The 16,206-nt window shown below is 42.2% G+C and overlaps 1 protein-coding gene across 1 annotated transcript in view; it reads right to left on the bottom strand.

The window, feature by feature from the left end:
* The window catches only part of LOC126253555 (WD repeat-containing protein 75), a 201,885-nt gene extending 186,023 nt beyond the window's left edge, over positions 1 to 15,862 (bottom strand). The window contains exon 1 of the mRNA XM_049954963.1: positions 15,704 to 15,862. Within this exon, the coding sequence (XP_049810920.1) occupies positions 15,704 to 15,798 (95 nt within the window). The 5' untranslated portion in view covers positions 15,799 to 15,862. The remainder of the gene's footprint in view (positions 1 to 15,703) is intronic.
* Positions 15,863 to 16,206: the final 344 nt, after the last annotated feature.

The following is a 16,206-nucleotide window of genomic DNA, read 5'->3' on the forward strand; positions in this document are numbered from 1 at the left end:
GAGGGCTTTTTATTATTTTTTGCTCTTTCGCAATGAGATTTCTGAGGTTGATGGTATCATATGCTGCCGCCAAATCTATAAACACCACCCCTGTAGCTAGTCTTGCCCTCAATCAGCCCTTTGAATCTGTTTAGATTTGCAAGTTGTACACAACAGAGAGATCAACCGATAACTCTTAGGATCTTCTAGGTCCTTACCAGGCTTAAGAATTGCAATTATTTTTGCCTGCCTGCAGATTTTAGGGATTCGTCGAGTTACCCAACAGCAGTTCACAAACTCCAACAGCCACAATTTAGAGCAAACACCAAGATGTATCAGCTGTTCATTTTTAATATCATCTATGCCTGCGGCCTAACCAATCTTTAAACTTTTGATTGCTTCGTTCAGTTCTGATAATATAAATGTGTGATCGAGTGTTTCATTATTTTCTTCTTGGGAAGTATTTAGTTTTCTCATATGCCCTTTCTTCAGTCTGTGTTCCGCTTTACCGTTTTTCAGCAACTGGGAGGCTATTAGGTTTGCTATAACACCAACAAAGCCTGGTGTACCTGACCTGCAATATACCATCTAGCTTTTTGAGCAGCCTCCATGCTTTCCGACTACTGTGGGTCATATTAATGCTTTCTACAGTGTGTTGCCACTTCTGTCTTCTATTTTCAATCATTGTTGTTACGACTTCTTTGCTCACCTCCATTGTTTCTGGGGGGGGGGGGGGGGGGGGGGGAATGGGTTGGCGTCATAGAGATCACAATACGTTTCATATTTCTCTTTTGTCTCTCCGCAGTATTTTAAAGCTTTAACAAACTGCTGTAGTTTACTGGTAGAGGTTGAAGAAATGAAAGTTTGTTGTCTACTCCTTTAGGGAAAGCTTCCCAGTTAGCTTTTTGGAAATTAAATCTGTTTCGAACTGGAAACTTTGTTGGTTGTATCACTGGGTTGATTTTGCAGAGTACTGGCCGGTGCTGGGACTTTAGGATGGAATTCAATACGAGTTTTTGGATTATGCTTGCAAGAGTATTGCTAGTGAAACATAGATCTGGATTATAGCCTCTTTTCCATCTGCCGCTGTTGAATGATGGAGGCTGTTTTGGATCATGGATCAAATGGAGCTTGTTGTTTTCAGCCCACTGTTCCACTAGTTCCCCATCTTTGTTAGTTTGTGTACATCCCCAGGCCACATTGTGACTGTTGAAGTCTCCCATTATTATGTCTGGTATATCCTTGTTCTTCCCCAATGGTGTACTGAACTGACATGATGGCTGAAAAAGTGTAATGTTTGCTGGTGACATAAGCTACAAATCAAGGGCCCAAACTAAACTTGCCAGATACAGTCTACTACTTGGTCACAGTTTAAGTCTTTAATCTCCTAATGACTCGTATTATGCAATTTCAAACAAGCAAAAATGACCTGTTAGTGTCAGAAGCAGACATCAATGGTCATACACTAAGAGAAACATTCTGAGTAACTTTTCTTGTAGTCCAGTTCGATAATAAGTTAAATGGATTCAACACATGAGATAAAATAAATGTGAAGTACAGCTTGGTATGCTTTGGGTTTTAAGTATCTCCTATCATCATGACATAGATATACAGGTATTGGCTTATTTTGTACATTTTCATTCCCAGTTGTCGCATGGAATATCTTTTGGGGCAATGAGTGTGAAGCAAATAAAGTTCTTATTCAGCAGACGCAAGCAGCAAGAATATTATGTAAAGCAGATAATCAAACATTAATCAAATATCTTGCATGACCTCTTTAAGGGTCTTAAAACTATTACACTCAAGCTGCTGTAAACTCATTCCTTATCATTATTTGTTGCTGATAATAAAAATCACCCTCATATGCCATAGACCTTGATGAGATGGGATGACTTCCGAGCCTCAATAATACAGCAAGCTGTACAGTACCCGTAAGCACAAAAGTACGGGTTTCTGTGCAAAGGCCAGGCAAATCTGTGATTCCTGAAGACAGGCATCAGTATTGTACACAGTTGCAGAGGCAACAGCCTGGATGAATGCTTAATCTGTCCTTGTAACACACAGTCAACATGACTTTCTTATGCTGGTTTTGTGAATGGCTGAAACCAAGGGGAAACAAAAGCTTTTATTTCTCCTGAGGTCATGCAGTTCTACTGTATGGCATAATGATGGTAAATTATTCCGCGGGTAAAACTGTAAGCCGTTCAGATCTCAAGGCAGGGACTACTCAGGGGGATATCATCATCAGGAAAAATAAGAGAGGTAGACTGAATAACTAATGAGAAGATACAAGACCAAATTGTGGAAAAAATACATATATGGCACAACCTGGTTGAAAGAAGGGATTGGTTGATAGGACACATCCTGAGGCACCAACGAATCATCAATTTGGTAATGGAAGGTAAAAATTGTAAAGGGAGGACACAGCTCAACACATCAAGCAGTTACAAATTGCCGTACGTTGTAGTAGTTATGCAATAATGAAGATACTTGCACCAGATAGACTAGCATAGACAGCTGTATCAAACTAGTATCAAGAATGAAGAAAACAACAATAATAACAATAAATTTCAGCTGAATTGAAGCCTGCACAATCACAGTACAAAACAAAAAAAATCATTTTTTGCCTCTATGCGCAAGGTTCAGAATCGACTTACGTATTCTGGTGCCAAGGTCTTCACCAGGCTCCCATCTAACATAAAAAACTCCTCAATCTGAAGATTAGTTTGAACTCCGAAGTGCTTCAATGAAGCAGGAAACTGGGATTCCCTTTCAATTCAAATGATAATTTCAAAAAAATTACATTAGTCATGTTTACAAATTATCTAATTATTTAGATTCAGTGATTGAAATTTCCAGTTAGCTGCACGCCAAGCAACAGAGTTCACTGTAAATCTGGATGACAAACAGAAATGCACTGTAAATAACCCTCTTTTGTTATAGATGTAAGTAACAATTTCCTTTGAAAAATAACAAAGACTTCATGTAAATATTAAGCCACCAGTAGAAGTCTGTTCTACTCTAGCAGACGATTGGCAGGAAACAGCGAAATGGCAGTTTGCATCCAGGGCTTGCTGTTTTTTGGATCAAGATGCTGATGCCAGATGGTGGTTCTCTAGTAGCTGCTCAACTATACTGTTCAACCAGGGTCTTGAGGAACTTCACGCAGCTTCATGAACTGTGACTGATAACAACCAGGCCATTGGTATATTGTAGCCATTCTATCTGTTCATGCCATTAGGACTTTAATTATTTTAATAATATGTCTTATTTTCTGCTGCAGTGTCTGTGGCAGCAGGGCAACTACACAGACTTGATGGGTCAGCCACACTCCAGGTGGTGCTCAGCTATTGCTGATGTGCTGTTTTGTCCCAGTCGTGTGCAACATTTACACATCAAGTTCCCAATTTCATCAACTGCCATAATTGTATCAAATTTTGTAAATGCCTGCAATATGGGGAGCATCTACAGAATCCGTTGGGACTTCAACAGATCTCAAATCCTGTGGCTACTCTTAAATACTGCATTAATGTCACAGTGCCTTGTCTACAAACTTGCTGACATCTGCCACTTAAGGTGAGTGAGTAACACAGACTTGTTCTCTCACCACTTATGTGCTTAGAATTTGCTGTATCCTTACAGCTAATAGTAGGCTTTTATTACTGTATCCATTTTCCTGGAATGTTGACCAGAGGTTGGAACGTCAATGTACAATACAGTGTTCTTTCGTGCTGGATGATGGCGTGACTCAGCATGCAATTGTGTGAGAAGTGTCAGCAGTGTTCTTGAAATGCTCACCTTCTCTACATTTTTTGGACTGTGGATAGAGAACACAACACAGCTGAATAGCCACTGAGAGAAAATGTTGAGCAAAAATGTAGACTCTGCTATTTAGAGCGCTCAGTCAAAGGTGTCGGATAGTAACAATGAGAAATGTGCATTCTGCTGTCAACTCAGTCATTTTGTACGGCATTCCTCTCTAGGAGCCAAACATAAGAGATTATTATAGTGGTATAAATGTAAGGTGTAAGGTGACAGGTGATGTGCAGTAACAAGGCGCACTGTACCACATAACAACCAATCGGCATCATTCTGCTATGACTGTTTGAAGAACGCACTTCTGAGTGTGCGCGGAACATTCAGCATCATTTTTCATGATGAAAGAGAAATACCAATGTCAGCCGCATGAGGGCACTGAAAAAATTTAATGGCCACAAGTGAAAATTTGTGGCAGACTGGGGCTCAAACCTCTTTGGCTATCTGAGCACACTTCATGTCAACTACAAATTCTCATAAAGTGAAAAATCCAGGTTCATGTCCTGGTCTGGCACAAATTTTCACATGTCACTAATGAATTATTCCAGTACCTTCATGCAGCTGACGTCAGTATTTCAAACAATGGAAAATGCGGGATGGAATGTAACAATATTATGAAAAGGAAAGTTGCTACTAACCACACAGGAAAGATGTTGAGTCACAGATACGCACAACAAAAAGACTGTCACGAATAAGCTTTGGGCCAGCAAAGCCTTCTTCAAAACTAAATGACACACCCACACACACAACTCACAAACACATGACTGCAGTCTTTGGCAACTAAAGCCACACTGTCAGTATGGCAGCGGCAGTGGCAGTGTGGCTTCAGTTGTCAGATACGGCAGTCGTGAGTGTGTGTGTGTGGGGGGGGGGGGCGGAATTTTTTTACGAATGCCTTGCTGGCGAAAGCTTTATGGTGAGTAGCAACTTTCCTTTTCATAATAGTGTGACAGTATTTGTCTTCCATCTCATACCATGGAATCATGAATGTCCAAACGAACAGATGCCACCCACATAACAGTAATTAAGAAACAATGAGAGTTTTCCAAACCTATGAATTTTTCCAAGCAGAGTCAGAAGCACAAACAGTGGCCAATGGTGAGACTCAGCCTAGTTTTGGCAGTTAAAAGGCCATGGAGTGTGGGGCACAGGGACAAAGACAAAGAGCACACTGGTGACACTGCAAAGTCTTCTCCATAACTCTACACACAAGGCATAATGCAGCCTTCTCCTTACTTATGCACCACTAAAGTTATGAGAAAAACAAATGTGGAAACCAGTTTCATTTCCACCTAACGCAGCAACAAAGACAGTTTTCAAAGAATGGAGAATATTGACAATCCCATGCAATTATGTTTCAGGGAGAATGTCACCAATGTACTACTCCAGCATTGTATGAATGAGTTGTCTCTACATGATGTGACTGAATAAAATCTTTTTGGGTTTCCAGCCATGTCAGCTGGTTATACATCAATGAGCTATCATCAGAATGCTCCTTGACTAAAGACACCTGCCTGAGAAGTAGATGCTGTGGTACTAGTTATGACACTGTTGACATCCAGTCCATTGACGTATAAGACAATGTTTTTGTCCAGTGTATGCTGTGCCTGCTTTAACCATGCTATGGTCAGCGGCGATGGCCAATAGCTAATCAACAGCTCAAACAAACAAGGACATACACGCTATTTCCCAGTGCACTATAAAACCAGAAACTTTAGACATATTGTAAATTAAAAGAGAATGCCTCAACTTAAGTCTGTACTGCATGCAAACCAATGTAAAAATATTTGACAACAATAAATAATAATAAAAAAATAACTAAATGGTTTATTTGTCCATCACTTATTTCACAAATGTAAATGTTTTGTACCAAAAGTTTCCTTAAAGGTTAACAAGTAACAATTTTATCAGGAGAAAAATAAGCAAATAAACCCACTGAAGGTAGTAGAAAAAGTGCTGAATCACGTCTGGGTGAAAACAAAACTACAAAGGGTCTTGCATATGGCGGAATTCCTCTCCAATTTTCTTAGCAAACGCAGAAAGAAGAACTGCAACATTCACAAGGTAATGTACATTTTATTACTCACCAGAGTTAGTTCAGTTATTTGCATGTTCAATGTATCATAGGTGCAAACTCTCACTATGATGCAGAACAGGTCACTTGTGCTTAAATGTTTCATGAAATACTTCATATACATACGCAGAGAAGATTCTAACACACCATTTGTCAAAGCTGTCTAGCAATTCAGAAATATCAACAATATTATGAAAAGGATAGATTGCTACTCACCGTAAAGAGTAGAGATAGCAGCCATATCTGTGTCTATGAAGAGGGGAGGGTGGTGCTTGCTTGTGTGAATGTGTGTGTGATTTTCTTTTGTGAAGAAGGTTTTGGCCGAAAGTTTATATGTAACGGCCTCTTCGTTGTGCCTGTCTGCAACTCAATGGGTTCTGTTTACAGCGGAAAGCACTCTTATCTTTTTCATAACATTGTAGCAACGAGTCAAAGTTAGACAAACTTTTAAGTTGCAGAGAGGCATGACAAAATGACTGTTACATACAAGCTTTTATCCAAAGTTATCTTCAGAAAAGAGAAATGCAAACACATTCGCACAGAAATGTGTCAAATGAGAGCAACAATCTGGAATGGGGTGGGGAACTGAGAGGGATACCAGGCTACAGTGTGCATGCACGTTATCCATGTGAAGAGGCGCAAACAGATGCTACCATTCTGCGAGATTCCTGCAGAAGATATACGAATTGCGTTGATATACAGAGCACAAGTGAGCCAAAGTCAAGGCCTCCGTGGCGCAATCGGCTAGCGCGTTCAGGGTATGGGTGGGGCAAGAGCAATCAGTGCTGGCTGGCAGAGCTTGCAGTGACTAGAGGCCTGGCACTTCTAGTCCCTGCATGCTCTGCCAGGCAGCGCTGATTCCTCTTGCCCCACCTATACCTTGGTATCCCTCCCAGTTTCCACCACATTCCAGATTGTTGCTCCAGTTTGACACGTTTCTGTTGAATTCTGGCCGGAATTGGCAGGGACAGACGTCATATTTGTGTGTGATTTGCTTGTGTGAAGGTGTGTGTGTATTTTTCTTTTCTGTAGAAGGCTTTGGCCAAAAGCTTACATGTAACAGTCTCTTTATAGTGTATGTCTGCAACTCAGAGTGTAATGTTTACAGTGGGTGGTATTCTTACCTTTTTCATAATATTGAAGCAACCAGGAAATGTTGACAAACAGAGTTGACAACACTTATTGGCAAAGTGTATGCTAACACTGAGACTTATTTTGTTCCTCTACACTTCCAGCAGCATACTCTTAGCACATAAATATCCCATCATTTATCTTCGCCAAACCAATGTTCAACAGTTCTGTCAGTGTGACATAAGTTCCTGGGGAAGGTTTGCAACCAATACAAACCATTCAAATATTTATAATTTGTGTACACAAATAAGGAAGGAAGGAAGCTTCAGGTTTAACATCATGTCAGTGTACACAAGTAGCAGCTTCCCATCATTTCAGTTGCTGACTGGACAAGAGAACTGCCCCCCCCCCCCCTCGCCATGCTTATTTGTTTATCTGTCTCCTATTTACACCAACAAGTAGTACACCCAACCTATGAGGAGTGGAATCTGACATTATCAGGTTCAATTGACATTAACTTTGTGATATTAATTGAAACCTTCAATGTTGCTTTGACAACTCATTATCAAATGGTCAACCTTCAACCTAACCCAGATCACAGGCTATGCTATTGTTCAGTATTTCACTACAACTAAGATTTCGTATTCACACTTCTTTGCTTTGTCAACTCACAATCACACAGTCCCATCTCAATCTAACCTATACCTTGGATTATGCTACAGATCAGTCTGTCATACACGATCCACATTCCAAAATATAATAAAGAGACACAAAATTGTTGTCAGGTTTTTGTTTTCTTTCTGTTTGCACATGTACAATATCACACACAACAACATCTGGTGTCGATAGGTTCAATTGGCCCCTCCGAGTTACCAAAGTATGAACTCAAAAGTTGCCATTTCAGTCCTAGGAGAAGCTAAAACACAGAGCTTTCAATCTATAGGATATAAGTAGGTATTTTTCACATTTCCTATAAGCCAGAGACGATGATGATCATAAAATGTATCGTACTCTTTATTTCGTGCCTTTCATAACAGAAAGAAAGCAGCTTCAATAGTGAAATTCTATGGGGGAGAGGGGACACATGATATTAAAAAAACTCCATAGCTAGAATCAATTGAGAAGAGACATTCACACTTGCATTATCAAGAATAATGTGAAATGGCATTTGATTTAATCTGAAATGAGTCATTAAGCGTAAGGAAACACACTGCTGTATTTAAGCAACAACAAAAGCCTAGGTCAGAAGTTTATGGAAAAGGAAATTTCTCACACTATTTTATTCTATATGAAATTAAATTTAGCTTACGTTTCAGAAGATTTGTTGGTTGGTGATAAAGCAACAGAGAATCTGCACTCTGAAGCCCTGGTTGGGGTAAAGATCGTTAATGCAAAATTACACTACTGCAGTTATTAAACATTAGCCATCAAAATTATTGTACACTTACACATGATATTCTTCCTAGCTGTAGTGATGTAAATGCTGTCTATTCAGTGTATTTAAGATTAAAGTTTCAGGTGAAACAAAAGAGATTTGGACATGAAGTGTATCTCAAATTATTATTTTGCACAAGTTTTACACTGTTGATGTCTCATATAGTAATACTTTAAATTACATATTTTCAACAGTATTGGTCCTACAACACTTTTCTGTGGCAGGCTCCATCCTACCAGAATAAGACCTACCCAGTAATAAATCACCAGTCCCACTGCATTTCTTATCGGAACAAAAACAAGCAACGGAGATGACATGGGACAACACAGAACAAGACAGACATAGACAAAGACCAGAAAAGAGGAATTAAAAACACACAGAGTGTTACAGTGGTTGGCCGACCATGGAAAAAAAAAGGAAATGCCAACCACCAAGAGACACACTAAAAACTCCAATCTAAAACCGTAGGCCAAAGGCCAGATTCAACACAAAAAAGAGAGACAAACCCTCAGATCGAGTGATAAAAGCCCCCAGCTCTAATAAAACTCAAAATGAAGCCTGCCATTGCAGTGTCATCTGTTAAAAGTGCAGGGAGTGTATCAGGCAGCGCAAACGTCTGTCTGAGCATAGTTAAAAGCGGACAGTCCAACAAAATGTGGACCACTGTCAACGCTGAACCACAGCAACAGACAGGTGGGTCCTTGCGGTGCAATAAATAACCGTGCATCAGCCAGGTGTGGCCAATACATAGCCGGCAGAGGACAATGGAGTCCTTGCGAGAGGCCTGCAAGGAGGAGTGCCAAACACCGGGAGTCTCCTTGACGATTCAAAGTTTGTTGGGTGAAGGCAGTGTGCACAATTCATCACCCCAGGTGCCAAGAACCTTCTGCCGCAAAACTGACTGGAGATCACACTCCGAAAGGCCAATCTCCAGGGCAGGTACGCTGATAGCCTGTTTGTCAACATGTCAACATGTTCATTACCTGGGATGCCGACATGACCTGGGGTCCACACAAGGACCACGGAGCGGGCACAACAGGGAATAGTATGGAGGGACTCCTGGATAGCCATCACCAGATGAGAGTGAGGAAAACACTGGTTGATAGCTCGTAAACCAGCCAGGGAATCACTACAGATAATGAAGGACTCACCTGAGCAGGAGTGGATATACTCTAGGACGCGAGAAATGGCAACGAGCTCTGCAGTGAAAACACTGCAGCCATCCAGCAATGAGCATTGTTCAGATTGTTCCCAAGAGTAAAAGCATACCCAGCTCGACTAGCAACCATCAAATCGTCAGTATAGAGTACAGCAGAGCCGGGAAACGCGGCAAGGATGGAAAGAAAGCATCAGCGGAGGGCCTCAGGAAGGACTGAGTCTTTCGGGCTCGTGCCAAATCCAGCTGAAGACATGGGCGGGACACACAACACGGGGATAGACATATATGGGCCCAGAAAAGAGGTGGGAGAGGGAAAACCTCAAACCCAGACAGAAGAGACTGGACGCGAATCGCAATCGGACACCCTCACCAGGGCCACTGTTCGGGATGATGGACGACCAAATTGGGGAACAGGATACAGTAATTTGGATGCCCAGGAAAGCTACAAACATGTGCAGCATAAGCGGCCAGTAGTCTTTGGCCCCTAAGACCCCACCCATGAAGCGTGGTGAGGATGTGATGTCGCCATGTGGTAACGTATGGCTTCTACATGTCAAAAAAAGATGGCAACCAGATGCTGATGGTGGGCAAAGCCCGTACAGATGACAGACTCCAGGCAGACAAGATTATCGGTGGCAGAGCGACCCTTACGGAACCCACCCTTAAACAGTGGCAGATGCCCCCAAGACTCAAGGAGCCAACTCACCCTCTGGCTCACCATACACTCCACCAACTTGCACAGAACGTTGGTGAGGCTAATGGGGCGGTAGCTGTCCACCTCCAGTTGGTTCTTGCCAGGCTTCAACACTGGTATGATAATGCTTTTCCGCCACTGAGATGGGAACTCACCCTCAACCCAGATATGGTTGAAAAGGTCTAGGTGTCGTCACTGGCAGTGCACCGAGAGGTGTTAGAGCATCTGATAGTGGATGTGATCCGGCCCAGGAGCCGTATCAGGGCAAGCGCACTTTGGAATTACCACTCACTTAATGGCGCATTGTACGATTAGGGGTGGCGCATATGGAATGAAAGGCTCCGACATTCCAACCGCTCTTTCAGGGAGCGGAAGGCCAACGGGTAATTCATAGAAGCAGAACTATGAGCATAATGCTCTGCTAAGAGTTCCGCAATCGTGTCAGAGTCAGTACAGTCTGCTTCATTCAGGGAAAGACCAGGTACGCTGATGGGGTCTGATATCCATAGAGTCACCTAATCCTGGCCCAAACCTGCAATGGAGAGGTACGGATGCCAATGGTGGAGACATACCTTTCACAGCACTCCTGCTTCCGATGGCGAATAAGTCATCGAGTGCGGGCATGGAGCCACTTAAAGGTAAGGATGTGTTCCAGTGATGGGTGCCACTTACGACGTTGAAGGACCCGCCAGCGATCTCTAACCACCGCAGCATTCTCCGGCAACCACCAAAGCACAGTCCTCCGCTGAGGGTACCCGGAGGAAGAGGGAAATGCAGATTCTGCTGCAGAAATGATGCCAGTGGTTATCATGTGAACCACCACATCAATGGCATCATGAGAAAGAGGCTCAATAGTGGCAATGGAGGCGAATGAGTCCCAGTCACCCTTAGTCAAAGCCCATCTGGGGAGGCATGCAGAAGAGTGACACTGTGGTAGTGACAGAAAGATCAGAAAGTGGTCGCTACCGCACAAGTCATCATGCACACTCCATCGGACAAACGGTAGAAGGCCAGGGCTGCAGACTGAAAGGTTGATGGCTGAGTATGTGCCATGCGCCACACTGAAATGTGTGGAGGCACCATTATTTAAAAGAGAAAGGTCGAGCTGTGCCAACATTTGCTTAATGACAGTTCCACGGCTTGTTGCCACCAAGCCACCCCACAAAGGGTTATGGGCGTTAAAGTCACCCAGTAACAGAAAAGGTGGGAGTAGTTGGGCTATCAGTGCAGCCAATACATGCTGCTGGACATCACCATCCGGCGGAAGATAGAGACTGCAGACAGTAACAGCCTGAGGTGTCCACATCCAAACAGCAACAGCCTCTAACGGTGTTTGAAGAGGGACACACTCGCTGTAAAGAGAGTTAAGGACATAGACTCCACCAGATACCCTCTCATAAGCTGTCCGATTCTTATAATAACCCCGATAGCCACAGAGGGCGGGGGTTCGCAATGCCGGAAGCCAAGTTTACTGGAGAGCAATGCAGAAGAAAGAGTGAAGGCTGAAAAGTTGTCGGAGCTCAGTAAGGTGGTGGAAAAAACTGCTGCAATTCCACTGCCGAATGACATCGTCCGCAGCCGAAAACGGCGTGAAGGGACCAACGAGGCATTTTACGCCACTGGGTCATCTACCGCCACCAAAGGAGAGCCAGAATAGAGAACCATTGCGTCTGAGGTAGAGGCGAGATCGAGGTCATTGGGGGACGCCAAAATCTGCAAATCGTCCTCAAACAGAGAGGTGGTTGTAACAGGTGGCACAGAGGGAACCTGAACCTTTCCCTTCCAACACAGCGTTTTTTCTTCTTCTTCTTCTTCTTCGTCTGCCCCTCCATCTGTTGCTCCTTAGGAGCAACCTGAGAGGGAGCCTCGGGAGGAGGGTCAGGGACAGACGAAGAACGGGAAATTCTTCGGTCTGCTGCTCGTGGCTCCTTGAGCCAATGACTGATGTCAGCTGTCACACCGAAGGATGCCTTAGAAGATAGACTTCCAAGGGACTCTTTAGCGTGACAGAAGCTGGAGGAAGCTGGTGTACCTCGGGTCAGGGGGGTTCCTATATCCCTGTCAATTTGGGGGGGGGGGGGGGGGTGGTTGGTCTCCAAAGGGAAGTACCTTGGGAGCAACGGAAGAAGCAGTGACCCCATCACCGACACGAGGGAAGAGTCAGAGGGCCCTGAGGGCCTGCTGGAGGTTTGACAATGGCAGGGACATCCATCGCCAATGGGGGCAACAAAGTTGCAGTTGCAGCGTAGGATGCAGTCATTGGAACAGGATGAACGCGTTCGTATTTTCTCTTTGCATCGTGATAGGTGAGCCTGTCTGGGGTTTTCATTTCCATTATTCACCACTCCTTATGGAAAACAGGGCAGTCAGGCAAGCAGGGGGAGTGGCGCTTCCCACAGTTAACACAAGTGGCAAGTGGGAGGAGTGCTCGAGTGCAGAGGACAACCACAATCCCTGCATGTGGCACTGGAGTTACAGCGAGATGACATGTGGCCAAATGTACAGCACTTGAAGCACCGCATAGGAGGAGGGACGTAAGGTTTCACGTCGCAACAGTAAACCATCGCCTTGACCTTTTCAGGTAACGAGTCACCCTCAAAAGCCAAGATGAAGGCATCTTTAGCAACCCTGTTATCTTTGAGTCCTCTATGCACACGCCAGATGAAGTGGACACCCCGTCACTCCAAGTTGGCGCGTAGCTCCTTATCCAACTGCAAAAGGAGGTCACACTGGAAAATAAGACTGTGGCCCAAGTGGAGGGTAAAAATCGTAGAGGGAGACCAAGAGATCAATACACTAAGCAGATTCAGAAGGATGTAGGTTGCAGTAGGTACTGGGAGATGAAGAAGCTTGCACAGGATAGAGTAGCATGGAGAGCTGCATCAAACCAGTCTCAGGACTGAAGACCACAACAACAACAATGCAAAAAAGATTATTGATTCATCAACAGTTGTGTGGTTTCTTCATTTCACAAAACAAATGTGGAATGTTAACTGATACCATCCCTGTGTCATTGGTGCCTATACCACATAACTTGATCTGACTAGAATGTAGCAACAACTGCAAAATACAACATAGTGCTGTTCATAACAACCCATCCCAGCTAGCACTCAAGCTTATTTCAAGGTGGATATTGAGTTTAGGTTCAGTTGAAAATTCACGATTGAAAAATCAACCTGTTACACAGTTTACATCAAACTGCAAAAATTTAGCTTGAATTAAAATAATTTTCCCAAGCTTGAAATAAACTGTAATTTCCCTGGAAGGCTGTACAGCAGATGTGCGCGCAGCATAGCTTCCATAGACGTCCACAGGAAGCGCCACAAGCGTTTATAAGCCTTGCACTGACTCTGCTAGGTTTACGGCCATTTTACCTTTGTGACACGCGTTAATGATTGTTGACTGTTGTGAAGTTTGTTTTACACTGGAAAATAGTTCGGTAAGTGTGTGGCGTCTCCTGCCTTACTGCTACACCGGGTCTGAAGAGGATATATAGTGTATTACAGGTATGTTAGTGCATTTTTCTCTAGTGGTACATTAATATTACAAATGTTAAATATTATTACATAACATAAAGAAATATCATATTCTTTTACGTAGAAAAATTGAGCCTGGATGAAAGTGAAAGCTAAGAATACATATTACAAGTTGTTCAGCAAAAAGAGGTCATTTTAAACTAGCTCTCTAGTACATGGCACCAATAAATTAAAATTTAATGTTATTTTACTTATTTAAAATCTCGCCTTTTTTTGTTCTTTTACATTTCACTTCCACTGAACTGGTAATTTCTTAAGTTCATTTCGATTTCATCTTTTATTTCATTTTGATTCAGTTTTATTCCACCAAGAAATAATTGTGGATAGAATAAAAGTCTACATTGTTCTAAACAGTAGTTTCCTTATAAGCTTACAGTATGAGGTGTATGTGATTTCAAGTAATTGTTTCTTTATAATTCAGATTAAATGGCCCTGAAACTGTTAGAAATAGTGATGTGTGGCTTCTTCATGAAGTCATCGCAAAATTACCCAAATGTCATATTTACTTTAAAAATTTCAAACAAAAAGTTATTTCAAATTACTTTAAAACTCTTTGGAATGAAGCCACCAGAAGCAGCTGCTTACTCAGTGACGTTTATACTAGTTAATGATTCTTACTACATCAGTGAGTTTGAAGTTATTTTGTTAATCTGGGGCATAAATTATATTTAGGTTGATCAGTTTCAACTTTTTACATTTTTTATGTTTAGGTATGGCTAACATTTTCTTTTATCTGTTACAGGATCATTATACCGGCAGAAGTCAGCGATATTTGATCCTGCTCTGGTCTGTGTGCTGGGGCCGGAGGGGCTTCAGAATAATTAAATTTTAAAATAAAACAATTTTAAACACTTTGAAAATAAAAAATTTTAAACATACATGTCTTAATAATTTTTTTCACACCATTTCCATTCTGATATTTATTTAATTAATTAGGTTCAATAAATTCAGATTAATAATTATATAGCTTAAAACAAGCAGTAAATACCAGGCTGTGTTCCACGTGTGTAGATACAGCTGGAGCCAAACTTGATAAGTCAAGCTTGAAATATAGCTTGAACTCTGCCAACTTTGATGTTTATTTCAAGCTTGAATCCAACTAACAGGCCTGAATATTCCAGCTTTGATCAAGCTTAGACACTTGAACTTTACATCTGGAAACAAGTTTGGAACCGGCTTACTGTGCTATCTGGGATTCTTCTGCAAAAATCACATTTATCACTTAGTCACCAAATATACTTCCCATGAAGCTGAAAGTAGCCTGAAGTAGACTTGTTATAGGCCTACCCTGTATTATAATGTGTATTATGAAAAATAAGATAATACAACAACAATACTGAAACTTCCTGTCAAATTAAAATTGTATGCCTGACCGAGATTCCAACCCTGGTGCGGCACAGTTTAATCCACCACGAAATTTCAAAACAGCGCGCACTGTCATACAGAGTGCAAAACTCATTCTGGAAACAATAATAACGTGTGCGTTCCTTTCACATTCCAATAGTAAGCAGGAAATAGGCCGACAAGAATATCATGACATCACAAACATGAAACATAATTTATAAATTCCATTCACTCTGATCGATGTGCCAGTTTCATGCATACAGAACACTAATAAAGTAACAACTACTACGTGTAAAAGGATTTCAATAATTCCTGCAAAGACAGGGCGGAACGTAGCTCAGCGTATGATAGTGAAAGCTATCTTCCATGGTTGTGATGACAGGCTGATCTTTGCTGCATATCGACGTCTATATGCCACGCTGGCAATATTTGTTCCTTATCCAATACATAACTTTATAGCGGCATGTGAACACTGCTTGATAACTGATTGAGACATATCTAATTTCGGTATGAAACCGTCGATGTTACATTCGAAGGACTGATGGCACAGGGTATGTTACGAGTAACCTATCAAACAAACATACAATTTTCTTACCGTCCATCTTTCGAAAATACGGGCTGGCGATCGATTACACTACCACCACCTTTCCGACTCACAATTAATTCACATTCTTTTTCCATGGTGCCCATGTCGATTCTCACCCACAACAATACTACCCACGTGTTATAAGTTTGTAAACATACCAAAGATGTAACGATGCAAACAAAAACGTATGACTACAGCAATCTTTGGGTACATTAGCAGTGTAAGTTGTCTCTGGGATGAACAGAAAAGCGGTTATCTACAGGCACGTCCACACGCAACAAACTGTTTGCGCGAATATCCTCACATCGCATATGCGCAGGCAGAACGATGCGTGTGAAAAGGAGATTTGCGCAGGTATGAATGCATGGAGTTGAAGATGTGAGCGAAATTGTTCAAATGTGTGGGTTCAAATCATATCTGCATAAATTGCTTGGAGCGTGTGGACAGGAAATCGCCGCAAGTCTGGTGATAAAACGTATCTGGTTGTTTCTCATTTGTGTGTACAGATTGAA

Source organism: Schistocerca nitens, chromosome 4 (assembly GCF_023898315.1).
Source record: "Schistocerca nitens isolate TAMUIC-IGC-003100 chromosome 4, iqSchNite1.1, whole genome shotgun sequence".
NCBI lineage: Eukaryota > Metazoa > Arthropoda > Insecta > Orthoptera > Acrididae > Schistocerca > Schistocerca nitens.